Source organism: Panthera uncia, chromosome F1 (assembly GCF_023721935.1).
Source record: "Panthera uncia isolate 11264 chromosome F1, Puncia_PCG_1.0, whole genome shotgun sequence".
Lineage (NCBI taxonomy): Eukaryota > Metazoa > Chordata > Mammalia > Carnivora > Felidae > Panthera > Panthera uncia.
This window is the reverse complement of record NC_064813.1, coordinates 60,522,702-60,548,344: the sequence shown is the minus strand read 5'-3', so window position 1 is coordinate 60,548,344 and position 25,643 is coordinate 60,522,702. Positions and strand designations below refer to the sequence as shown.

Sequence of the window (25,643 nt, the reverse complement as noted above, 5' to 3'; positions counted from 1 at the left end):
GACGATGATAGTGACACAGTGTTACAGTCACGCGTCCGAGTGTGAACAGTTGTTTTTCTCTTGTAGCCCGAAGTCTTGAACATGATCTACATGCGAGCCTTGCAAATAGTGTATGGGATTCGACTGGAGCATTTTTACATGGTGGGTTTAAGATGAGGCAAAATTACGTTCTTCTGCTGTATTTCCCTTGTTCGCATCGCATGCTGGTTTCAGGATAAGAAGTTCTTGACTTTGTTTTTAACAAAGTCAAAGGCTTATGTAAAATTAATGTCACCTACAGAAGAATCTTAGGCATAATAGTGGCTTATATTGATAGCCTTAGTAAGACAAGAACAGAAGTAAAAGACTTAAATGGCATGACTCCTCGACGCTGTGCAGGTATTCACAGACGTACAGACTGGTCTGCAGAGACAATAATGAACGACGGTGGAGTCTCCACAGATTCTGTTCTCTTCCGGGGCAGGACTCCCAAAATAGGGGAGAAGATATGCACTAAGATTGGGAAAAAATGAAATGAGGCAACTGAGCTTTTAGCAAATTAGATATTTCTAGTAGGAAAGGTCATTTTTCTTAATTTTGTCGTTGTTACATCTTCAGGGCATTATCTGAAGTTTTAACTAAAAATGTAGTATCTTTAGAATCTCACCAGTATGATTACATGTTGTTTAAAAATCAAAGGCTTTGCTGCTTATTTGCTATGAAATCTTGCCAAGGCTTAGTTTCTTTGTTTATAAAATAGGGTCTTGTAAAAATTAAAAAAGAATGTGTCCTAGCCTGTCCTAGGGTTCTTGTGAAAATTAAAAAAGAATATGTAGAAAATGCTTAGCCTGGTTCCTGATACCTAATATGCGCTAGCCTTACCCCTGCATTGTTTCATTCATTTGAAACATCTTTACTGAGCTCCTGCTGTGATTATAATATTAGCAACAACTCTAGTTTTGTGCTAGGATCTATATTGTTGGCTGAATTTAAAAATGTTTTTAATGATAATAGGATTATTTTAATCTTAACTTATGACTAAAGTTATCTTGAGGTTGAAGATTTTTCTCGTTTTGTCCAATGAGTGTGTAACTTAGATTTTGTGATGTGTCACCTCTAGATGCCCGTGAACTCAGAAGTCATGTATCCACATATCATGGAAGGCTTCTTGCCAGTTAGCAATCTGTTTATTCATCTGTGAGTAAAGTGCTTTTATTTTCTTGGACCACCTACATGCACATGCGCATTACATTAAGCTTTCTTAATGACAGGGTTTCTTGGAGAGAGAATTTCTGTCATCTCCCTCTCCACTCCATCAGTACGTTCAAAATTGCAGACTTCGCCCCGGATAGAACTAACTGCTTCCCTCTGTGGCACTGTGAACCCTGCTTGCGATGGAAGTTTTGAGATGTTGTGAATCTAAAATTGTTGGCAGTGTTTTGAGTTCTTAAAGAGTCCTAGTACCTCTAAGTGTGTGTTGTTTGTTAGAATTTATACCTTGGTATGGCATGAATACCCGTAGAGTGTGCAGAAAACATAGGTTTCTGTACTGCAGGATTATGCACGGTAGTAGGCTTCTGACTTGGTCTTTTGATGTTGAGAAACATCTCCAGAGAGCTCTCTGAAAATGAAATGTTTATGTCCTATGGTTTGTATATAATTTATGACATTCTTTCTCTCCTTCGTCTTCAAGGGACTCCTTTCTGCCCATCTGTCGGGTGAATGACTTTGAGATTGCTGATATCCTATATCCAAGTAAGTGGGAATTTGAAACAGTTTGTAATATCTGACTCCAATCTCCTATATTACCTTTCCATTAACAAATGTAAAAAAAAAAAAAAACTGTAGGAAATTGGCTTTAGAAAGTGTATCCCTTTCTTAAGGATGAATTTTTTCATATCCTATGACTGGAATTTTTTCTTTCGTAGATCTGCAGAAAAACTCTTTTCTTGATCTGTTTTTCTTAACTGCTTACATTTAAAAAACACTCTGTAAATTTGAAAATAAGCTTATGAGTAATATACAAGCTGTGATATTGCATAGCGGATTCTTCATACCAATTTTATCAAATGTAAGAATTACTTTTTACCATGAAGAGAATATCTTTTAGCACTGCTAGGAAGAGCCTTGATATTAGATTAAAATGTCAATTTCTCTTAACTATTTAAATGTCCTTAATTCGTTTGACTCTTTGATATATGTTTACTTACTTTTTAAAGTTTATTTATTTATTTTGAGAGAGAGAGAGAGAGAGAGAGAGAGAATGAGAATGAATCCCAAGCAGGTTCTGCAGTGTCAGTGCAAAGCCGGTGTGGGGCTTGAACCCAAGAACTGGGAGATCATGACCTGAGCTGTAGTCAGACGCTTAACCGACCAACCCACCCAGGCACCCCTGACTCTTTGATATTTCTATGTCAAGTTATTTTATGTTGCAAGAGATTCAGTGTGCCATTTAAAACTGTGTTTTTTTTCCTCTTTCTGATGTAATTTTTTGTTTTGTTTATCAATGTATAATTTACACAAAATAAAAATTCACCAATTTTAAATGTATAATTAAGTGAATCTTAACAGGCATATAGAGTTGTATAGCCACTGCCACAGTCACGTATAGAGATTTCGATGACCCTGCGAGAGTTCTCTCAGGTCCTTTGCAGTTGGTTACTTCTGACCGATGCCCCTTCCCTTGCGACTGCTGGGCTGCTTTCTGTCACTGTAGTTTCTTGACTTTCCTAACATTTGATATAAATGAAATAATCTGTAGCCTTTTGCATTTGGCTTCCTCAACTTAGAATGCTTTTGAGATTCATCCATGTTAATTGTATTTATTAGTACTTTGTTTCTTTTTATTTTGGAATAATATTCTCTTGAAAGTATAAACCACAACTTATTTACCCAATGATTTACTCAGGGACCCGTTGAGAGACATTCGAATTGTTTCCAATTTTTGGCCGTTATGAACAAAGCTGCTCGGAATGTTAGGTTACAAGTCTTTGTAAGAACACGTGTTTTCATTTCTCCGGGTAAATACCTTGCGGTAGAAATGCTGGTTCACGGGGCAAATGCATACTTACTGTTTTAGGAAACTGCCAAAGCGTTCGCCAAAGTGGCGGCATCGCACCATCGGCAACATCTGGTCATTTCAGTTGTTCCATATCCTCTCCTGACTTGCCTGGTATCAGAATGGTTTAATTTTGGCCATTTTAGCGGCTACGTAGTTTTATCTCATGGTTTTAATTTTCATTTCCCTGATGACTAATAGCAACATGTTTTCATATACTTATTTACTATCCACGTATCTTCTCTGGTGTAGTGTCTTTTTGAATCATTTGCTTGAGTTTGTTTGTTTAATTAATTAACTAATAATTATGTTTTGAATTGTCTTACTGAATTGTATGGCTTCTTCAGATATGAAAATACATAACTTACCAGATATGTATTATGCAAATATTTTCTGCCCATTACTTGCCTTTTTAATTTTATAATAGTGTCTTTTGAAGAGCAAAATATATTTCCATTTTGAAGATTCTAATTGATCAGTTTTTTCATTTATGATTCATAAAACCAGTTTTTTGTATGTACTATTAAAAAAATCTTGGTTGCTAAGAGTTACTCAGATACTTTGCTTTAAGCATACTATAATATGCTTTTACTATTTAATGCTTGAATTTTTATATATTATGTAAGGTCAAGGTTCATATTGTTTCCTTTTTGCATATACTCATCAAATTATTCCAGCACCACAGTATTATTCTTTTTTTTTTTTTTCTAAAGTTTCTGTATTTACTTAGAGAAGGGGCAGAGAGAATAAGAAAAAAAGAGAGACTCCAAGCAGGCTCTGCACTGCCAGCGTGGAGCCCGATGCGGGGCTCAAACCCGCGAACTGTGAGATCATGACCTGAGTCGAAATGCTGAGTTGGACGCTTAACCGACTGAGTCACCCAGGCGCCCCTGAAAAGATTATTCTTTTCCCATGGAATTAACCTTAACACTTTTTGTAAAAAATCAGTTGACCAAACACTGCACACCTATTAGAAGAGGAAAAATCTGGAACACTGATAATATCAAATGCTGGTGGTTTATTGCCAAACTCCTGAGTGCGCTTTGGTGTTTCCCCTTTTTAGGGAACTTATACACTTCATTTAAATTGGCAATTTATTAACATAAAGTTGTTCGTAATTTTCCTGTATCATTTTTTAACAGTCTTTGGGCTCAGTAGTGAAGTCCCCTGTCTCATTCTAATATTTATCATTTCTTTTTCACTCTTGTTTTTCCCGGACCCGTCTGGCTAGAGGCTTATCAATTTTATCTTTTTGTAGAACCAGCCTTTGATTTCATTGATTTTTCTGTATTTTATTTCTTTTCTCTATCTTATTGGTTTCTGGGCTTATTGTTATTCCTTCTCTTCTCATGCTTTCTTTGGATTTGCTCTTTATTTTCCCACTGTTTTTTTTTTTTTTTTTTTTTTTTTTTTTTTTTAAGTAGAAGCTGAGGACATGAATGCGACAGCTTTCTTCTTTCCTAATACAGGTGTTTAGTGCTATAAATTTCCTTTTCGTCCTGCTTTAGCTGCATCCCACACACTGATGACAGGTTGTTTCTTCTGTGTGTTGTGCGCGTGTGTGTGTGTGCACTCACGTCCACATGCACGTGTGCCTTTGGAGTGTAATAAATTTAAGCTTGTTCAACAGTCTGTCTTTAACAGAGTAGTCCTGCGGTCTTCTGCTTCTGGGGTTGAGGCCACATCCCTCCTGAGATACTTTTTTGCCTTTGGCAGTTGTTCCGGGGTTATCATTGGACAAAGATCACTTTTTAATTCCTAATTTTGGTAGTTCTCAGACCACATATGTAGTTGCATTAAAACCGGAAATCACTATGGTAGTCGGCTCCGGGTTTACAATTCTCAGTGTTTGTCTTCTTGCCAGAGATAAGGCTAAGAGACAGTGTTACCTGACATTTTCCTCACTGGCGTGAGAGATTTTCTTTCCCTAGTCTACCTTTCCACTAGACACGTCGCCTTCTAGCATCCCACGTCTTCTGGGGCCTCTCCGCTCCAATTCCCAAGGCATTTGCAATTCTTCCTACATGAAAGTTCATAATCCAAACCACTTGCTTATTTAGTCTGGACTTAGCTCTTTTGGTTCTCCTCCGTCTGGTTGCTTGTAAGACTTTCTCCTTATCGTAAGTTTTTAGCAGTTCGATTATGATGTGCTTTTTGGGGCATTTCTCTTTGTCGTGTTCCCCCTGACCCAACTTAGATTTGCTCACTTCCTTGCCTATGTCTATAGTGTCTATCAAATTTGGAAAATATTCAGATATCTGTTATAAGTTTTTTCTGCCAGTTCTTTTGGTGGGGCTCCGATGACACGTTTGTTATGCTACTTGATGTCTCTCGGCTCATAGATACTCTATTCATTTTTTCTCTCTGGCCTTGTAGATAGGTTTGATTGTCCTGTCTTCATTTTCACTAATATATCCATCTCTCAGGCCGTTCTGCTGTTCATCCTATCTGGTGTATTTTTCATTTCAGATATTTTTTAAGTATAAAAGTTTGATTCGGGCCTTAAAAAAGAAATTCTTCCCCGGGGCACCTGGGTGGCTCAGTCTCAGTTAAGCCTCACACTTCTGCTCAGGTCATGATCTCACAGTTCATGAGTTTGAGCCCCACGTCAGGCTCTGTGCTGACAGCTTGGAGCCTGGAGCCTGCTTCCGATTCTGTCTCTCTCTCTCTCTCTCTTTCTCTCTCTGTCTCTCTGCAACCTTCCACCCCCCACCAACCCTGCTCACATTCTGTCTTCTCTCTCAAAAATAAATAAACGTTAAAAAAAATTAAAAATCATCCCTTTATAATGCTGATATGTTTCTCTGTGTTCCTGAACAAACGATATCTGTATAGAATAAAGGCTGTCAGGAAGATATTAGTTTGGAGAGGCCAAGGCCTCTAGAACTCGTAAATTCTAGTTGCCTTGGGCTCCCCAAACTCCACACTCTATCTCTGTGACTCAGCAGGACCTGTGAGTTCTGATGGTGTCCTTCCCTCCCAGCCTGAAAAGTCCCAAGTAGCAGGCTGGTGCATGAACAGGGTTCACTCATGCGTTTGTCTTGGGGACTGCTGTCCTGTGGTGCCTGTTGTCCGGTGTCTAAAATCTGTTGCTTCATACATTTTGTCTGGTTTCCTAGTTGTTTAAGATGGGAGAGTAAATCTGCTCCCTATCATTCTCTCTCAGCCAGAAATGATTTGCCATTTTTTTTTCTTTTTTAGTTATTAATGCAAAGATCATTCTGATCTTTATATTAGAGCACATTTTTTTTTTGCACTTTGGCTAATTATAGCACATTCTCAGTTTTATTCTATAAACTGAGCCACGTATATAGTGGGAGAGGATGAATTTTTATTTTCACATTGTCTCCAGGATTTATTTAAGGAGTCTTGCTTTCTGTTTTAGAGGCAAAACGAACAAGTCGGTTTTTAAGTGGCATTATCAACTTTATTCACTTCAGAGAAGCGTGCCGTGAGACATACATGGAATTTCTTTGGCAATACGTAAGATTTAAATATATTTTGGGGTCACATAGCAGATCAGTAACATCATTTATGAGATACTAACCTGTTTTGAAATAGTTGTCGTGGGTATCTAATTGTCGTATGGCTGTTAGAGCCCAATTTATTTTAATATTTATGTGAAGTTGAAGATTTTAATGACTGGAAAGCATCTCTCAAAAGGAGTTTTTCTTTGCTATTTGATCATGTTAGGGAACTTTTGTTCCCTTTTGTTTTCTTCTTGTAGCTGAGGCTCCTTTTCCTATATTAGGAATTGTAAGGGAAGAGAAATAGTAACGAATCTGTCTGTTTTTATTTAATTAGATATTTGAGGTTTGTATTTGCTTTCTAAAAAATAGCCTAAAAGGATGTTCTGTTTATCAAGCTTGCCCAACATTGTGTTACAAGATTCAAGCCAAGTAAATCACTCTAACAGATGGAAACTCGTTTCGTCAACAATTTAGAGAATTTGGAAAGGTTATGGGTCATCTGTGTGATTTGTTTCCATCTGTCCTCAGTGTGGGGTTATCATATTCTTAGAAGAGTGCCAGAGGACCACCAGACAATTAGAACTTAAGCTCCAGCTACACTGAGTGTATATGTAAGTGCTTCCTTGCACAAATCCCGTTAAGCTTATGCTTCCTCAACATCACACACTCTCCAGAGCTTACACATGTATTTGCTACACACACAGAAACATACAGTTTTGCTTGGCTGATTTCTCATTTTTTAAGCCACAGCTCAAACATCTGTTGGTTTCACGAAGCCCCGGGGACACTCCTCCCCAGCCGCTACCCACGTCGGGTTTGGGTGTCATTGTATCTAGTCCTGTAGCAGGTTGCTCTGCGGTCTTCCGGGCGTGTGTCTGACTCTTCTAGGAGCGACTTAAGTCCGAAGTGTAACTTCGCCTTCTTGGGTATTGTTCCTGGCACTTAGCGCAGTGCCTGCCTATGGTAGGAACTGGGCATTTGTGTGTGAACAAGAAAGTTTCTAGTTCACTCATCACGAATGCCTGTTCTCTCTTAAATTTCTTATTTCTGATGGTGAAAGATGAGGGGTAAGCATTCTGTGGTGTGAACCGGTAGATGTTTTTTGAAACACATCACTGTTTATATTGAAAAGCACTAATACAAAATTTGCTTTAACAGAAATCTTCTGTGGACAAAATGCACCAGTTGACTACTGCACACCAGGAGGCACTGATGAAACTGGAGAGACTTGAGTAAGTCGGAGATTTACGAATAAGTACGGTTTCGGGGTGCAGAGTGAATCGCGGGTAGGACTTTGCAGTCCTGCGGTCCCCTTCAGGTCTCCCCCACTGCCCTCACTAAATAGCAGACGGTCTAAGTTTACCTGTTCTAAAAAGAAAAACTAGCTTTCCTTCTTTCTAACTCTTCGTACATAATATATTCTTTAACTTTATCCTTGTGGTTAGTGAAATTAGCCTGAGATGTGTAAAGCCGTGAACTTCCCTCCTAAGTTGTGTCTGGAGTTACTAGTGTAGGGGCCTAACTGGCCTCTGTTCCTTAAGGTCTGTTAATTCTGGGCAAGTTTTACTCCTTCAACAGAGCTTTGTTTTGCTTCGTTGGTCAGTGGGGAGAGTCATTCAGGACTTGTGATTTCTTGGCCAGGTACATAGACTTTGAGCAGAGGGATTTTTTTTTTATCCCTTCTGATTTCTTGACGGTTTTGAGTTGACCTGCTTCGGGGAGAACATTCCTCACCTGTCCGTGTGTAGATTTAGAGACAGCCGGGAGCTGTGAAGTCTAGGGGTAGGAGGCAGGTAGTAAAATGTAACAGGTAAATTTGGCGTGAGCCAAGGGGAAAGATGAGTAACAAACCAGGAGCAGGTGTTTCCAGCATGTGCAGCAGAACGGCCCTGTCCCTAACGAAGCCTGATACACACATGTACAAACCAGGAGCCAAAGGATGAGAGAAAAATGGGCAAAGGTTGAAAATGGGATTTACGGAGGAATACGTGCAAATAGCCAGTTGAAAGCATGTCAAGATTATTCGGCGTGCTAGCAGCCAGGGAAGTGATAGCGAAAACCACAGTTCTAGACCGCGTCTCAAAACCGAAGTTGAGAGCCACGCGCAGGGCAGAGACCTTTACGTGGGCAAGTGCTGGTAGGAAGGACGGGCAGAGTAAAGGAATGCGGGACCCAGGAGAGAGAGGGGAGGAGAGCAGCCAGGCAGGAACCGGCACGAACAGAAAGGGATGTCCCGCCCCTCGTATCAGGAGCCGAGTTAGAAGGGGCAGGTATGAGTGCAGAGGAGTCCATCCATAGATTGGGAGGTGGGAGGCCGAAGGAGCCCATCTGATTTTTATTTTCTGTGTCGTAGAGGTCAGGTCATCTATTTTAAACCCCTGTCACATGAAAGGATGAGAATTCAGACACATGAAAACAGTTTTTTGTTTCTTGTTTTTTCATCTGAGTTATTTGAGGACAGGGACGGTTTTGGCCTTGCACAGTTAAGAACTTGATATGTGTCATTTTAATCTATTTTGCTATGTTTAGTTCTGTTCCAGTCGAAGAACAAGCAGAGTTCAAGCAGCTTTCAGATGATATTCAGGAGCTGCAGCAATCACTGAATCAAGAGTTTCGTCAGAAAACGGTATCAGCTGTGTTGACCGTAAAAATGAAACAGCCAGTTAATCTTATCAGCAAAAATGGGTTTATGTGGGAAGAGCAGAGAGTTGCAGCTTGGTACACGTCAGCTGAGCACGAGCCGAGGGCTAGTCGGACGAGGAGAGCGATGTTACTTTATGGAGAAGGAGGGGGTTGGGAGGGGCGACTTTGAAAGAAAGTCCACGGAAGAAAAGCAGAAGTTGAGGCTGCTGGTGGCTTCTCCTTGGCTGAGTGGCGCGGTGGTTGGGGGAGTTGATTCCCAGTGGAGATGCCACGAACCTCCTGCCAGCATTGGGCCTGCGGTTGCCGAGGCTTCCTGTAATTAATCATGGGGTGAGGGCTCCCCCTCCTGGCCTCCCGACTCCACGTGAGCGAGGTCTCGTTTTATTTTCACGGTTGTTAGCTTAAAATTTAAAAACACCGCTTTTTTTTTTTTTTTTTTTTTTTTTGGTGGGTGTGGAGGGGTAAGGGAATGTTACTTCCAGTTGCTAAAGATGCAGGGTACCTTGCTGTGCCCACTTGTGCCCCTTAGAATGGATGTATACTTCTGTTGACCATGAGTTATTTATTCGTGTTGTCAGAGTTACACGCTGTCTCCTTGACTAGAGTTTTTTAGGATTTCCCTTTTTCTGCTCCCACCGTTCCCAAACTGTCCCATGGCACCCTGGACACCACAGCGAACCCGCAGGGGTGCTTCAGGATATTTTAAAATTTCAAGGGAAACAATGATAAGCAGCATCTGCCATACCCTGCTTGAACCACCTGTTGAAGATAGTCCACAGTTCCAACAACTCACATTACCTTCCTTTCGTGTCTTTGTGAACCTGGGTTTTGACATTGGCCATGCTAAAAAACCAGTACTACGTGAAAAAATCTCAGAACAGGAAATGAGACTGTCTGAGTCCAATCTGATTCCAAGATGTGTGCATTTGTGCAGTGTGCGACAGGTACACACATCCAATTTGGGAGTAGTTGTGGTTATTTGAGAATAAAATAAACATCTTTTTCTTTCAATTTGTATATATTGCTTTTTCAAAGGGCTACTGAGTTGTTAGGACATAAGTACTTATGCACTTATTTGGACTTCACTGCTTAGTAGAGGAGCTGTTAGATACTTGTTTTGGAGCAGTGGTATCACAAATAGATAAGTTTGAGAATATATATTATGGTCTAATCCATTTAACTCCTCTTTTTTCTTACCTTTATGTTAGCGGCAAATTTAAATCTATTTTGAATCATTAGAGAAGAGTTGTTTGCTTTTTTCCTTAGATAGTGCTACAAGACGGAAATTCCCAAAAGAAGTCAGAGATTTCAGAGAAAACCAAGCGTTTGGTAAGCTCCTTTTCCTATAACTAGCCCTGAAGGTTTGACTGTGTTATGTGAGGAATGTTTGAACTGTGTGTGTTACGGTCACATGTTTCTCCCTTTCTCCTTAAAACGAGACTAATTGAACTTTTCTCAATTTAAATACAATAGCTGACTACTGTCAAAAAACGGAAACACAGAAATGTGTGAGGAGAGCGAAAATCACCTGAAAGCTCCCGCACAGTCTGAGATGTGTCCCAGATGACGCTTGTCTCTGCGGACAAGCACGTGTGATTGTACACGGGGAATGCTAGACCCTTCACGCCTCAGACCTGCCTGCTTTCACGTAACAAAAGAGTGTAGAGAGTTAGCACGTCACCGTCGATCCTCATCATCTAAATGGTTACCCATGGTTGTGCGTTGGGCTAACGTAGCTACTTCTAGTGTCCTGTTGATAGACGTCCGCTGGCTTCTAATTTTTCTGCAATTGGACAGCAGCGTGTACGGGCTACACACGTACGGGCGTCGATATTTGTGCACCTGCTGCCCTTCATCTTGGAATAAATTCCCACATGTAGGATTTCTGGGTTAAGGGGAACACACGTGTAAAATCGACCCACCGAGGGGCCCCTGGGTGGCTCAGTCGGTTGAGCCTCTGACTCTTGGTTTTGGCTCAGGTCGTGATCTCAAGGTTTGTGAGTTCGAGCTCCGCGTCGGGCTCTGTGCTGACCGTGCGTAGCTTGCTTGGGATTCTGTCTCTCCCTCTCTCCTTCCCCTTCCCCTGCTCACTCTCTTTGTCTGTCTCTCAAACATAAATAAATAAACTTGAAAAAGTATTTAAAATTGATCCACCTTGCTAAACTGACTTCTAAAAAGATATCAACTTGCATTTCTACTGATACAATATGAGTGTTCTTTTCCCTACACTCTTGCCAAAATTGGATGTTTTTAGTTTGCTCTCTTTGTCACTTTTGTAGGAAAAAAAACACCTCATTTTAATTTTGATTTTTTTTGATTCTTAGTGATTTCGACATCTTGATTCAATGGTTTACTGTTATTTCTTATTTTGTAAGCTATCTGCGTTCTTTTCATTTCATTTCATTTCATTTTTTTAATTTATTTTTTTAATGTTTACTTATTTTTGAGAGAGAGACAGAGCACAAGTGGGGGAGGGGCAGAGAGAGAGGGAGACCCAGAATCCGAAGCAGGCTCCAGGCTCCGAGCTGTCAGCACCGAGCCCGACGCGGGGCTCGAACTCACGAGCCGAGCTGTGAGATCATGACCTGAGCCAAAGTCAGACGCTCAACCAACTGAGCCACGTGGGCACCCTGCTTATTTCATTTTTTTTAAAGAAGATTTATGAGTTTGGGGTATTAACTATTTGTCTTTTAAATTCATCATTTTTTCCCCATTAGAAGGCTTATGTTTTCAATGTGGTAAAATGTATAGACATGGCCTTCATGGTTTGTGGCTTGAATTCTTTACGTAGAAAATACCGTCCCACTTCTCATTTGTTTAATCCCACATTGTCTCGTTGTACTTTTATGGCTTCCCTGTTAACGCTGACACTTTAGATCCACCTGAAATTTACTTTGGTGGAACATGTTCCTTGTTTTTCTGTCACTCTTTTTATTAGCAAAGGCTTTTATCTGAGTAGTATTGGCTGTGGTTCAGTTTTATTATTCATTTCTTTCTGTCCCATTTAAAGCTACATTAAAATAAAATCATTTTGTAATTATAATATCCAATCTAAGCTTTTTATAAAGGGAAAAACTGTGATGAAAGTCAGTATCAATTGGAAGGAAAGTGATCAGTAGTTTTGTGGAGCATGAGGGAGCAGACAGTGGGGCGGTCTACTAAAATAACAGACACACTGTTTCAAACATTTAACTTGCCTCCCTGAGTTAGTTGGAAAAAAGGTGAGATCAGTTGTGGTACTTTTTAGTTAAAAAAAATAACTTGTAGACAAGTTACACGAGCCACATAGCAGTACCTTCCTGTCGTGAAATACTCAAATGGCATAACGTGTGTATCGTTATATATGCAGGGAGAGACAAGGGACAGCGAGTGAGACACAAAGCCCCTCTTCTCTGGGCCCGCTTACCCTGCAGGCCACACCCTCCCGTCCTTTTCCCTGACATGGTGTGCACCTGTGTAGAGGCATATGGTTGTCTTGCTTTTTCATTATTCTGCTTTCGTAGAAACTATTCCGTTTTGTGTTGTATGTTGATCTGTAATTGGTTCTTGCACTTCATATTTCTTGGAAACCTTTCTATATCGATTCATTGAGTCATAGAGTGTTTCAAAACAATGTAATTTATCAGCTAATACTTTGGGAGGAAGTTCATGTGAATATTTTTCTTTTTATATAATTTTAGACTTGCAGAGATTTTTTTTTTTTTAATATTTATTTATTTTGAGAGAGAGAGAGAAACAGCATGAACAGGGGAAGGGCAGAAAGAGAGGGAGAGAGGGAGAATCCCAAGCAGGCTCCGCGCTTGAACCTACGAACCGTGAGATCACGACCTGAGCCGAAATCAAGAGTCAGAGGTTCAACTGACTGAGCCACTCAGGCGCCCTTACACTTACACAGAAGTTTTAATAGCGTTTTCTGATGCCCTTCACCTCAGTTCCCCGGGTGGTTTGAAATTCGGGAGACTAAGGAAATTTGTTTTAATTCAGCGAGCATGTGTCGATCACCCCCCCAGTGCTAGTGCTTGGTGTGTGCTCTGGGAACACAAAAGAACTTTACACAACTCCAGGTCACCCAGCCAAAGTCAGCAACACATATGAAGTACATACGGATAGCGTCCCCTGAACAGTGATGGTGTTGTTTATAGAAGGACGTAAAGGCAGTGGGGGCAGGATTTCCAAGGATTAATGGAGCTCACAGGCGGCACAGGGCTGACGGTTTTCAGAAGGACTGTGCTGATCAGAGAGACATTGCTGGCACCTTCCGAGCCTAGGCCTGACGTTAGCAGGTCGTAGGTAGAGCGGGGCCCTGGTGGAAGAGGACCCTGGCGAGGACGGGAGGGGTACACGGCAAAGGGCCTTTGAATGTCCTGCTCAGGGGCTTGGTCTTCGGCCCACAGACGAATGGGAACAAATACGCAGGCGAGTGACAGGGTCGTAGTTGTACAGCCGCCCCCACCACAGCGAGCAGAGACCCCGTTCCTTTGTCCTTTTCCGTTGTCGTAATGGTAAGTTACCAGTTTTATTACTGTATCTAATATAAATATGTTTTCTCAACAGAATGAGCTAAAATTGTCCGTAGTTTCTTTGAAAGAAGTGCAAGAGAGTTTGAAAACAAAAATTGTGGATTCTCCAGAGAAACTAAAGAATTATAAAGAAAAAATGAAAGATACCGTCCAGAAACTTAAAAATTCCAGGGTGAATTTCCTTTTTATTTAAAAAAATTTTAATGCTTTTCTCTATATGTATTTTTTCTTTTTAGCAACTCTTGCTTAGTGGTGTGTTAATTTTGTGGTATTCAGTTTATCTACATTTCTTTTTTTCTCAAGCTTCTTGCCCTTGTCTCTAAGATATAGCTCTTCTCTAAAGCAGGTGTAGGGAAAGGAAGTACAATTTTAAGACATTTGTTCAATTATACAACAAAGTTTTGAGATGTTGTCCTGGATGATCAAAATAGAAATTCTTTGTCCTTGTGAGACCTGCTTACTTTATATGATGGAGAAAGGTATTAAGTTTATAATCAATTACATAATTACGGATTATAATATGTATTATGAAAATGCGTAGGGTGTGCATGTGTTGGGGTAGGAAGTACATGGGAAATCCCTGTACCTGCTGCTCAGTTTTACTGTGAACCTAAAACTGTTCTAAAAATACTTTTTAAAAAGTGCCAAAAAGAGAAACGAACAAAATAACATGGGGTTCTTTGAAATAATGCAATGATGGTGGTCTAATTTAATATTTTGGAACTCTGGGAGTAGAGGGGGAAGGAAGTAGAAATTGATGCTGACATCTGAAGGATAAACAATGTTTATCCTACTAAATGCATGGAAGAGCATCTGAGGAGTGGGAACAGCATTTGCAAATTCTCTGAGGTAGAAGGGAGCAAGGTATATTCAAAGAATAACACCTTAAACGTAAGAAGGGGAATGGCATGAGGTGATGATAGAAAAACTGGCAGATTTTTCAGGGTGCTGGATTTTACTGTGAGAGCAGGACATACCACTGACTAGTTTAAAAGGGGGATGTTGGAACATGATATAATTTACGTTTAAAAAGATGATGGGTCACTGTGGGAGATGGATGGAGGTGGACAGGGATAGAAGTAGAAGTGGGTGGACAATTTAGCATCCTTTGTGAGGCAGGGTTTTTAAACTCCATTAAAGGAACATTTCTGGTTTATCTCTGAATTCGTTATTCCAGCCATTCCTGATCATTAAGATCCTATTACAGGAATAGACAGCAGAACGGAAATGAAAGCCAACAAATAGATCTGAGTATTTAAGAGAAAAGTGTAGTTTATTTAGTAAACAGTTCTGGCTCAGTTGGCCATTCATTTAGAAGAAAAGGGAGCTGGGTCTACACCTTGTGCCATTTACAAAAGTAAATTCTATGTGGATTAAAACTTAATTTTAGAAATTTTAGGAGAACATTTGTATAATCTTGAACTGGGCTAGATTTTTTTTTTTTTTTTTTTAAATTAAGATAGGAAATCCAAATCTGTAGAGAAAAGAAGACCTATGGAACATGTTTATAGTGCATGAGAGGTAAAGGGGTTATATCTATGACACTCAGAGATGCAAAAGTATTTACAAATTGGGAAGAAAAAGACAACAGAAAAGTGAGCAGTCATCTGATGAAGCGTTTCACTGAGGACAAAGTCCAGTTGGCCAATAAGGTGGGCGGGGACGGGGACGGGCCCCTGGGAGAAGGAAAGGAAGCCTGTTGTTCCAGGGGTTGTAGTAAACATGCTCATTTTCTAATTTCAGAAGACGAATTAATCTTTTAAAAAGAATCTGCTGTAGCAATGGTTATTAGAAAGATGAACAGGAAGATTATCATTGGTAATACGATTGCCCAGGAGTAATTAGGAGTAGTTTGAATATTAGCAGACACGAACTCTCTTAAACTCACCATGAATAACCTTTGGAAGGTACTTCAGTGAGTGATTTAGTAAAATTGTGGCAGTTCTCCACTGTGCAAGGATATCTGGCAATTAGGAAGCATAATTATATGTACTTAGACACGTGTCAGTAATAGTGCTTTCTCCCTGACCCAGAAACTTAATTGTTCTCTGCTCTTAAGCTTTCAGTATTAAGTGCAGAAATTATTTAAGAGCAAACACAGTACTGCAGTTTCATAAAGGAGACTATCACACTGGCTTTTATGTTTTTTGTTTTCTCTCTCAAAGCAAGAAGTGATGGAGAAATACGAAATCTACAGAGACTCAGTTGAGTGCTTGCCTTCATGTCAGCTGGAGGTACAGTTATATCAGAAGAAAATACAGGACCTTGCAGATAATAGGGAAAAGTTAACCAACATCTTAAAGGAGGTTTGTATTATGTAGCATTTTAATGCTTTTATTATGTAATGGTTTACTATAGTTGCTTGGATTTGCTTTTACTTTTTGTTACTATTTTCCTAAAGAAAAGCAAGGTCATTCTAGAGAATAATAGATGTGGCAGTGTATGCTGGGCAACGAAACATTCTTCTTTTTTTGTTTTTAAATACTTACCTTATTTTATATTTGAGAGAGAGAGAGAAAGAGAGAACGAGTCGGGGAGGGGCAGAGAGAGGGAGACAGAGAATCCCAAGCAGATTCTGAGCTGTCAGCACAGAGCCTAACATGGGGCTCGATCTCCCGCACCGTGAGATCATGATCTGAGCCGAGATTGAGTTGGATGCTTACCCGACGGAGCCACCCAGGCGCCCCAAAACAGTTTTCTTGTTGCACACAGTAGTGGGAAGGCCTATGTTAAACTTTCAGATGAGATGAATAATAAATTCAGTAACATGGCATATTGCCATGTGTATTTTGGGGGAAAAGTAATGGAATTTTAAACCTGTACTAACAGTTGCAAATGCGCTGTCCCTGGGGTCTATAAGGAGATTTAGGTTTACAATGTAGGCCCTGCTCTGGGGGTCCACAGGTATACTAATGTTACTTAAGTTTCTCAGGCTGGAAGCTTGAAAATCCTTTGTCACGTCTTCACTCTATCATAGTAATCCAGACTATCCCCAGGATCACTGACTTTGCATTTGATAAAGGACTTCTTTGAGGGAAGAGAGGGGTAGAAGGTGAGGTTGCCTGGGGTAATCTTTCCCAAGCGCGTACTCCCTTATCTGCCGTCTAGAGTCAGCAAGAAGATTGAGGTGCACCTGCTGTAACAGTTCCTTGCACTTCCCCTTTCTCCTTGTTCCTCCTACCTTAGTTCAGGCCCAGCGCCCTCGGCACAGCCTCTCGGCCGGTCCTCCTAGCACACGGCTCTGTCCTCATCCTCACTGATGAGCGACCCCGTACGGACCCCTCGCCGGGTGTCCCGTCCTTTCCCAGGGTCCCCGGCGCCTTCCCGTGCCCTCCGGACGGTCCGGGTTTTTCTCATCTTCCAACTGTATCTTCGTAGAGCTCATCCAAGAAATAGACATTCCTCTTGTTTATAAATCCTAATGGGTTGTATTGACTTTACGTCCTTGTGGTAAAACGCAGAGCCTGAACTTGGAGGACCAAATTGAGAGTGATGAGTCAGAACTGAAGAAACTGAAGACTGAAGAAAATTCCTTCAAAAGACTGATGATTGGGAAGAAGGAAAAACTTGCCACAGCACAATTCAAAATAAATAAGAAGCACGAGGATGTCAAGCAGTACAAACGCACGGTGATTGAGTATGGAGTCATTGTCACTTCAATGTGTTAGAGAAAATAAGCGGGGAAAGCTAGCATGTTGTCACCTCCCTAAGATTCCAAAGCTCCTGTAATCTCAAAAAGGTGTCCCGCCTTTGGGTGACCAGAGATGAATTCATTATGAATCTCCTAATGCTGTGTGTGGATGGAGAGATGTTGTAGGTCCTCGGTTTTTCCTTTTCCGTACATTACACTAGTGTTTCCTTTGCCTGGTTCTCCAGAAGGGCCTCTGGTATCTCTGCTCATATCCGTGCCCTCTCGGAAGATGAACCGCCTGGCCCGTCTTACAGTCCAGCTGGGCTATGGCATTATAGCATCCATGTTTTGTTTTGAGAAAAGGTTGCCCCCGTTTTTTAATCTAGTAAGAATTAATACTTCAGTAAGCATGTTATTGTTGTTAGCCAGTGTGCTTCCTGTCCGTTCCCTTTTGTTTGTTTGTTTGTTTATTTATTTAATATTTATTTATTTTTGAGAGCAAGAGAGACAGAGTGTGAGCCAGGGAGGGGCAGAGAGAGATGGAGACACAGAATCCGAAGCAGGTTCCAGGCTCCGAGCTGTCAGCATAGAGCCCGACGCGGGGCCCCAACCCATGAACCACGAGATCATGACCTGAGCCCAAGTCAGACACTTAACTGACTCAGCCACCCAGGTGCCCCAGAGATTGTATTTTTAGAGTACGCACCGCATGTATGCCCATAAGACCCATGTTTCAGCCTGTATATGGTGAAGATTTCCTTTGTTCTGCCTCATGCGGATGAAGAAAAAGGGCAGAAGCGGTGGATTTTGTATTTGTGGCCAATCCGCCTTGCAGAAAAGTTGTACTGATTCACATCCCCACCCGTAGTACAGGAGTGAAGACACCTGGGGGAGTGTAACTTCAAGTCTCCGCTTTAAATAATAGCCCTCGGGGGCTGCACCACACGGAGTTTGCATCCATTTGCTTTTATGTCTTGAGAAGGGGTTTAGGTTTGTCAAACAAATCGATGCGATCACTTCGGAGTCGGTATTAGAGTTAATGTTTTCCTTTTCAGATGCTTGAGTGGAATTAAAATTTAGCTGTCTCTGTTTTCCTTTAGAGATTGCAATAAAGTTCAAGAAAAAAGAGGAGCTGTCTATGAGCGAGTAACCACAATTAATCAAGAAATCCAAAAGATTAAATTGGGAATTCAGCAACTGAAAGATGCCACTGAAAGGGAGAGACTGAAGTCCCAAGTGAGTGTGTGTTCACAAGTGAATTTCACATCGTCTACCAGCTCACAGTGGCGGTTCCGTCACCCTCATCTTCGGGGTTTGTCCATTCTCTGAAGCAGAACTTGACCTCCTACGTCCTTGGGTTCTGTCTCCATTCACCTGTGTTTGTTTGTCTCCTTCGTAACTTTTCTTCACTGGTCTTTCCCCCTGGCCTGACTACAGTTAAGAGCAGGTGCTCCCGAAAGGCTCTGACCATTTTTTGATAAGTAAACTTGCATAATGATCGTAAGTAATGTCCTCTAAAAAGTTTCTCTCCAAATGATTTATCATCAGTGTTCAGTGTGTTTGAGTTGTTACGTGAAACGAAATAGCTTAGGTTAGTCCCTGTGTGAGGAGACTTTTAATGGTATCTGTATCACAATTCCTGAAAGTTACTTACTGGTTTTATTCTTTGCTTGTTTCAGCGTATTTATTTTATTTCGTACATAGTTCCAAGTTTAATGAGGACACACATCTTGACTTCCACGTTTGTGTCTTCCAAAATGTCAGTGTAGTGCCAAACATAAAGTGTTTACCTTCTGTCCTTTTCTTAACTGCTGATGTCTCAAAGAAGTAATCTATTCCTGATGTGTTGATTAGAGCTCATTTTCTCTTAATCTTTTTTTTTTTTAATGTTTTTTTTATTTTTGAGAGAGAAAGAGCACAAGCAGGGGAGGGGCAGAGAGAGAAGGAGACACAGAATCCGAGGCAGGCTCCAGGCTCCGAGCTGTCAGCAGAGACCCCGACGTGGGGCTTCAACTCGTGAACCGCGAGATCATGACCTGAGCTGAAGTCGGACGCTCAACCGACTGAGCCACCCAGGAGCCCCTCATTTTCTCTTCACTTTTGAAGTTTGACCTATATCCTCAAGACTGGCCCAAACTGCTACCAGAAATCACTGAAAACAGCCCTTTATCACGTGAAATCCCATGGCCTCTTTTTTTTTTTTTTCTTATTCTTCACCTTACCTATATTGCCATATTGGATCAAGGTTTCCTAAAACCTGAAAGCTGAAAAATGTTTAAATACTTGCCGTCACTACCTTCCACCATCCACATCCAGTTTGCCAGGAGTCAGAATGCTAAAAGCCACTGCAGACACGCCCCTCACCTGTTCTCGGGACTGTCATCTCCTTGAAAGAGGTTGTTGCACGGCCACTTGTAGGTGTGCATGTGCATACACTGAAGGCTGTCTTGAGGCCACTGTGGAGGGAAGGCAGCAAGAAAGGAAAGGAAAAGGGCTGTGTTTCCCTGTGCCTGTCTGCCCAGTGTGCTGCCCTGACTTTTTCTGCCCTTCCCTTTTCTTTCTACATTTCAACGGCTTCTCTTTTTTCTGCCTCTTACCTGGATATGCACCAAGACTCCGCCTTTGTCCCTCTGTTTATCTCTAAAATGTGGCTTACAAAGATCTTAGAGGAGATACTTAATCCTCCTTCTTAACCAAATCACTCAATCAATTAATATTTATTTGTTATCACAGGGTCAAGCACAGTTAGTGAAGCAGTTACTGTGGGAGGACTTCCTGCCCCTCAGCCCTGCTTGCCTTATGTTACTGTGTGCAACGCAGAGATGTCTGGCCAGTAACATTTCAAGTTTCTCGACAGCAGCAATTACGTGTTTTTTATCATTGTACGTGAAACCGTGCCTAGGCGGGTGCCTTCTATGTAGTGTGCTTTTCATGAATATTTGTAAACTTGGATGGTCCTCTAGCATGAAATTGCTAAAACTGGCTCTGTATTAGAATTCAAACAGGAATTGCAAAATAAACACAACCCCCCACCCGGATGTCCTGAATTAGAATCCTCAGCAGCGGGGTCCACGGACTGGAATTTTTTATTGTGGCTTTTGAGAACCACTGATAGGTTCCGCTTCATTGTTTTCAGTATCACAGAGCCCATAACCACCCAAGCTGTTTTACCAGGACAGCTTTGGTTGTTAAAATGTTACTTGTCGTTTTTAGTTTAGAATATAATTTCTGTAGTCTAGTGAACCAGGATCTCTCTGGAACAAATCTGTATCCTCCTCTGCTTAATATCACTGCAGACATTTGAGGATAATGATCATGGGTTCCTTCAGCCTTCTCATCTGGGTTAATGAGCCCCAGTTTTCCAGCCACTCTTTATATAGCTTAATTTTCAGATTCATTACTATCCTGTTTACTGTCTCTCCCCCCCACTCCGCCCCGTTTCCTGCTTGTCATTATTCTGTTTAAAATGTAGGACCTGGTTCTAAACATAGCCTTCCAAATAATGGTGTGGCCAGCCCCCGAGCACGGCGCTCCTGTTAATGAAGTATGATCCTGGCTTGGATTTTTAGAGCAACAGCTTGCCCTTGGCTCATATTGAGCTGGTGATCAATTAAATGACCCCTATCGTTTCCACATGTAGTTCTGCCTAGTTAAAATGTCTCACCGTACTTTAATGCAGCCATTTCTTGGAACTTTTAATTTAGAATTTTATTACTATTTTTTCAAGGCTTCATTTATTTCCTTCAGTGTGGATTTCAAAGGATCAAGGTCGTTTGAAATCTTTGTATCACTCACATTAACTGTTTTTCGTGGCTTAGCTGTCACCCGCACACTTGACCAACATGCCTTTTTCTCCAGAATAAGAATGTTGACTAGAATTGGGCCCTTTGCTGTGTTAAGTTTTTCTTCCTTCAGACTGGCAGAGAACCTCTGATCAAGACTTGGGAGATAGTTGTTGAAGGTGCCTGGTGGTTCTAACCTTTACCCAGTCTGCACTGTGATATCCGTTGGTTCTGAACAGGATGGGGGCGTCTGAATCCTTGGCGAATCACGATGCATTTTGCCAAAGAGCTCCTTTTAGCTTCTTTCATAAGCCCCCTCCCTGGAAAGGAAAAGATGCACTGCGGTTGCCCAGTTATGCTGTGTGCGATTCTCTGGGACCCTAATGATCCTCACATTCCTTTCTTCCTTAAATATCCTTTTTCCCAGAGATACCTGCCTCTTCTGCTTCCAGTTACCACCTTTATTTGGACGGGTTTTCTCATAGTCTCTTCCTGTTCTGTCCAGTGGCCTCAACTGTGCTCTTTTTCGTAACTGCCTGCTGGATATTTTCCGTGGGCTTGCCCACCTCGACAAAAATAACGTTTTCAGAGTGACATCCAGATGACATCCAGCATCTTCCAGCAGCCTTCCTCCTCCTCACTTTTTCTTTCCCCTCTGCCCTTTCTCTCTTTCCCTTTTACTCCATTTCTTCCCAATGTCTTCATATGATGGCATCATCACTTTCTATCACAAAGAGTTGAAATTTTGGACTTTGTTTCGATAATCCTGGTGTCTGGTCACCAAGTTAATGTTAGGATTTTTTAAAAGTCAGTGACACTGTTCACAACCACCCTTTTCTGGTCTACTTCTGTCGCGAAATTCTGTGATGCTCGTGGATTGTACCAAAAACTTGCTAAGTTTCTTCCTTGACTTAGGATTCTCTACATCAGATCTGCCCTAAGTGCTGCCAGATTCATCCTGCTGAATATCACTGTTGTTACACTTCCCTGGTGAAAACAGGAGCTCCCTGTTTTTTCTGTACTTTATTCATCCAGGCACTCGTTCTCCAAATGGCCTGTGCACCTTCTGGGTGCCAGGTGCTACACCTGTCTTGGAATAAGTTGTGACTAAGGAAGGCATGATCCCTGCCTTCTAGGACTTTTATTTTAAATGTCTATTTATTTTTGAGAGAGAGAGAGAGAGAGCGTGCGTGCGTGCACGAGCAGAGGAGAGGCAGAGAGACGGAGACGGGGGATCCAGAGTGGGCCCTGCGCTGACAGCACAGAGCCTGACGCGGGGCCCCAGCTCGCAAACCGCGAAGTTGTGACCTGAGCCGAAGTTGGATACTTGCCCGACTGAGCCACCCAGGTGCCCCTGGATACAGAATTTAATTGGAAACTAAAACTGCATTTGTTTGGGCTGTGGTTTCTTGTCATTAACGTCCTGTGAGGGCCATGAGGGTCGGCTTGCTTCTGTTGCTGTGCCCTGGAATGGGCTTTGATGCGTCACTCATTTAGCTGGCTCCATCTGTGGGCTTTGGTTCCTCCGTGAGAGTCTGTTCTCAGAAGGAGGGGGTTTGGGGGTGTTGAAGCGGCGGGTTCAGATATTTAGATTGTGTATCTTTATTTAAACACTTAGTTTTAATAGTTTCTCACGAGTACTGCCTTACTACCAAATTTATTCAGCTTCCTTTTTAGTAAGAATAAATGTACATTCCTATGGAACTGGGAAGGTAAATTGATCTATGGCTGCTGAATGTGCTGAGTTTTTTAAAATGGTGTTTACACAAGCTAGCAACTAATTCACCTTGTTTTTCCTTTAAGACTTAAGAAATAAAGCTTTCAAAAATGTTTGATTTATTTTCTTAATGATTCACATCCCATAGTTGTAGTAATTTGATGCCCAATTAGATCTTAGAAATCTAAATAAGACTCTTCTATTTTTGTATTAGGATTTAATAACTATCTGTGTTTGGATTTGGGGAAGTGTTTAGCCTTAAGCATCTATTTATATTCACAGAATCTTGAGCAGGAGTGCTCACACTTGCGTAGATGTCAGAGTCTGGAAATAGTTTTGTTCTTTTTGGAAACACTGTGAACTGCAATATATTAAATTATAATCTATATAGTTTGTTCAAAAAGAGGTAGTGTCTACACTAAAACTTAAGCTTAGATAAGTAGTGGGGCACCTGGGTGGCTCAGTTGGCTAAGCATCTGACTCTCCATAGCGGCTCAGGTGGTGATCTCAGGGTCCTGGGATTGAGCCCTGCGTCGAGCTCCACGGTCCACGGTCCTTGCTTAGTGCAGAGCCTGCTTGGGATTCTCTCTCTCCCTCTGTCTCTGCTCCTCCATCGCTCGCACGTGCACTCTCTCTGTTTCTCTTAAAACAAATAAACGTTTTAAAACAAACAAAAAACCCCTAAGGTCAGTAGTAGACAAAGTATAGATTTAAGAAAAAGTTAATGGGAGGGACGATTAAAATTAAGAACATTATCCCCGTCACACCCATTTACTGCTTTTTCTTCCCATTGGAAAAGGACTGCTGTCTGCTATTTTATTTCAGTGATGAAACTATAAACTTTCAGAATGCCACTTTTTCTTGTACCGAGGTTTGAGAATTGTTTTGTTCAAGAAAAAGGAATAATATGAAGGTCAAAATCATACTATGTAAAGTACGAGAGAGAAGAGAATGCATGGAGGCCAACTGGCTTCTTTTATTTTATTCCATCTATAAAAATTGTTCTCTCGTGGTTTTCTAAATTCTTAGCCCATCCCCATGTTTCTATGAAAACTCATTATTGCTTATTAGAATTACCTGATGGCTTTATTAAAGCGGCTCTACCATGTATTTTCCAGTCCTCCCGATTACTTCTTAGACCTGCATACACAGCTTTTTAGTGGTGATCGGGGCCAGATGCATAGGGTGTAGTGGTATATACAGTCAGTAACCCAGGTACTTGCCTGGTACAGATGAAAAGCTCCAAAGTAGGAACTCTTCCTTGACAATTAGAAATATGTTCTTGACATCGTGGAATCCAAAGCATTGTTGTGCACATCTCTGCTTTCTTCTGAGTAGCAGACTTTTTCGTTGTGTCTGCCCAGCTTGCAGAAGGAATTTTTAAAACAAGCCGGTACACGTGTGCGTGCGTGTGCACATACGATCGTTGGGGCTTTAAAATATGACTAATGCATATTAACGAGATGGTTCGAGTTCTTGCCACTCATTATCAGGTTAGCTTGATGCATGGGATAATCCTTACTCCAGTTCATTTCCCACCTAGGAAATCTTTCTGAGTTTGAAAGCTGCTTTGGAGAAGTACCATGAAGGCATTGAAAAGGCGGCAGAGGACTGTGGTGCTAAAATCGAGGAGAAAACGGCTGAACTGAAGAAGAACATGTTCAGAACGTCGGCTTGATTAACGCAGGCACTTGTCTTTCCGCAAGCAGCTAGCCGCCTTCCTTTTACATTGGGAAAGAGGACAGTCGGTTGAAGTTCTTGGAAGTATCGGAAGCAGCACGTAATGTTGGCTCAGCCGTTTTCACGGGCTCTTATAGGTTGTTATTTTGTAAGAGAACACGTGTGATGTAGACTTTTATTAACTTACAATTAAAATAACCTGTGCAGCTGTTCATGTGTCTCCTCTGCCCCTGGTTGTCAGTAGTTGGAATAAGATAAAAATGGGTGCACTGGAATGCAAAATCTTCCTGTTGCCTTCTGCTGCCTTTGCTTGCTTTGTGGACATCAGGAGGTGTGGTATCACTGAGCAGCGTGGTCCGGGTCTTGTTCGCTGCCCACTTGGGCAACGCGCGTACATATTTCTGTTACTGCTCTGTGGGTCCTGAGAGACGGAACGGGTGAGCCAAGATTTGAACCGGGCTCTGTTTGGTACTGGAGTGCGGAACGTGTGTGCTGTACCACTTTCTAGCGTGATTACTTGCGAGAGAAGGTGTGAGTGTGGTGGTCCAGTTCTTCACTGATGCTTCACTTAAAAATAAACTGTCAGTTTTTCCACCAGCAAAAATGGGATTATTCAGTAATAGAGAATTGCAGTTCAGGACGTGCGGGCAACGGCGGGACCACAGGCGGGTCCGGCAAACGAGAGGAACACTGTCTCCGGAAAAGATGGATGTCGGGAGGGGTCGTTGGATCCCAGGTCCGTTGGAGAGAAGTGAGAGTTGAAGGCGATGATGGTTTCTCGTCGGCTGAGTTGCCAGCGTGGTCTCTTCCTGGTAGGAGATGCAGAGCTCATCGCTCCCTGGTGGATGACGATTCCTTACTGTGGACGATTCTTTTGTTGGGATCTGCAGCTGTCGTTCTTCCAGTGATCGATGTTGAGAGGTAGGGCTCCCCCTTCTAGCCTCCAGACCCCACTGTGGTGAGGTTTCCTTTTGTTCATGTTCACGGTGCCACGACACCTTTATGAGGAAAATGAGGTAAAATGCGCCAAGTGCCTAGAAGAGTGCCATGGTAGATATCAATACGTATTCCATATTAGCATCTGGAGTCATGGGAAATCCGGGTATTTCTGTCTCTGTCAGAGATAATAAAATATTAGTGCAGGTAGAGACCAGCCTTTCAGT

At 41.7% G+C, this 25,643-nt stretch overlaps 1 protein-coding gene across 2 annotated transcripts in view; it reads left to right on the top strand.

The window, feature by feature from the left end:
• Window positions 1–24,692, top strand: part of NUF2 (NUF2 component of NDC80 kinetochore complex) — a 29,481-nt gene extending 4,789 nt beyond the window's left edge. Inside the window, exons 3-14 of one of the 2 annotated variants that reach the window (XM_049634596.1) lie at window positions 67–141; window positions 1,100–1,176; window positions 1,673–1,734; window positions 6,423–6,520; window positions 7,666–7,739; window positions 9,037–9,133; window positions 10,417–10,479; window positions 13,705–13,842; window positions 15,836–15,976; window positions 17,132–17,307; window positions 18,402–18,537; window positions 24,344–24,692. In XM_049634596.1, coding sequence (XP_049490553.1) covers window positions 67–141; window positions 1,100–1,176; window positions 1,673–1,734; window positions 6,423–6,520; window positions 7,666–7,739; window positions 9,037–9,133; window positions 10,417–10,479; window positions 13,705–13,842; window positions 15,836–15,976; window positions 17,132–17,307; window positions 18,402–18,537; window positions 24,344–24,478 — 1,272 coding nt within the window. In that variant the 3' untranslated portion in view covers window positions 24,479–24,692. Of the gene's footprint in view, window positions 1–66; window positions 142–1,099; window positions 1,177–1,672; window positions 1,735–6,422; window positions 6,521–7,665; window positions 7,740–9,036; window positions 9,134–10,416; window positions 10,480–13,704; window positions 13,843–15,835; window positions 15,977–17,131; window positions 17,308–18,401; window positions 18,538–24,343 lie in introns of those variants that run through there. The other variant, XM_049634597.1, reaches the window with a different exon arrangement.
• The last annotated feature ends 951 nt before the right edge of the window (window positions 24,693–25,643 follow it).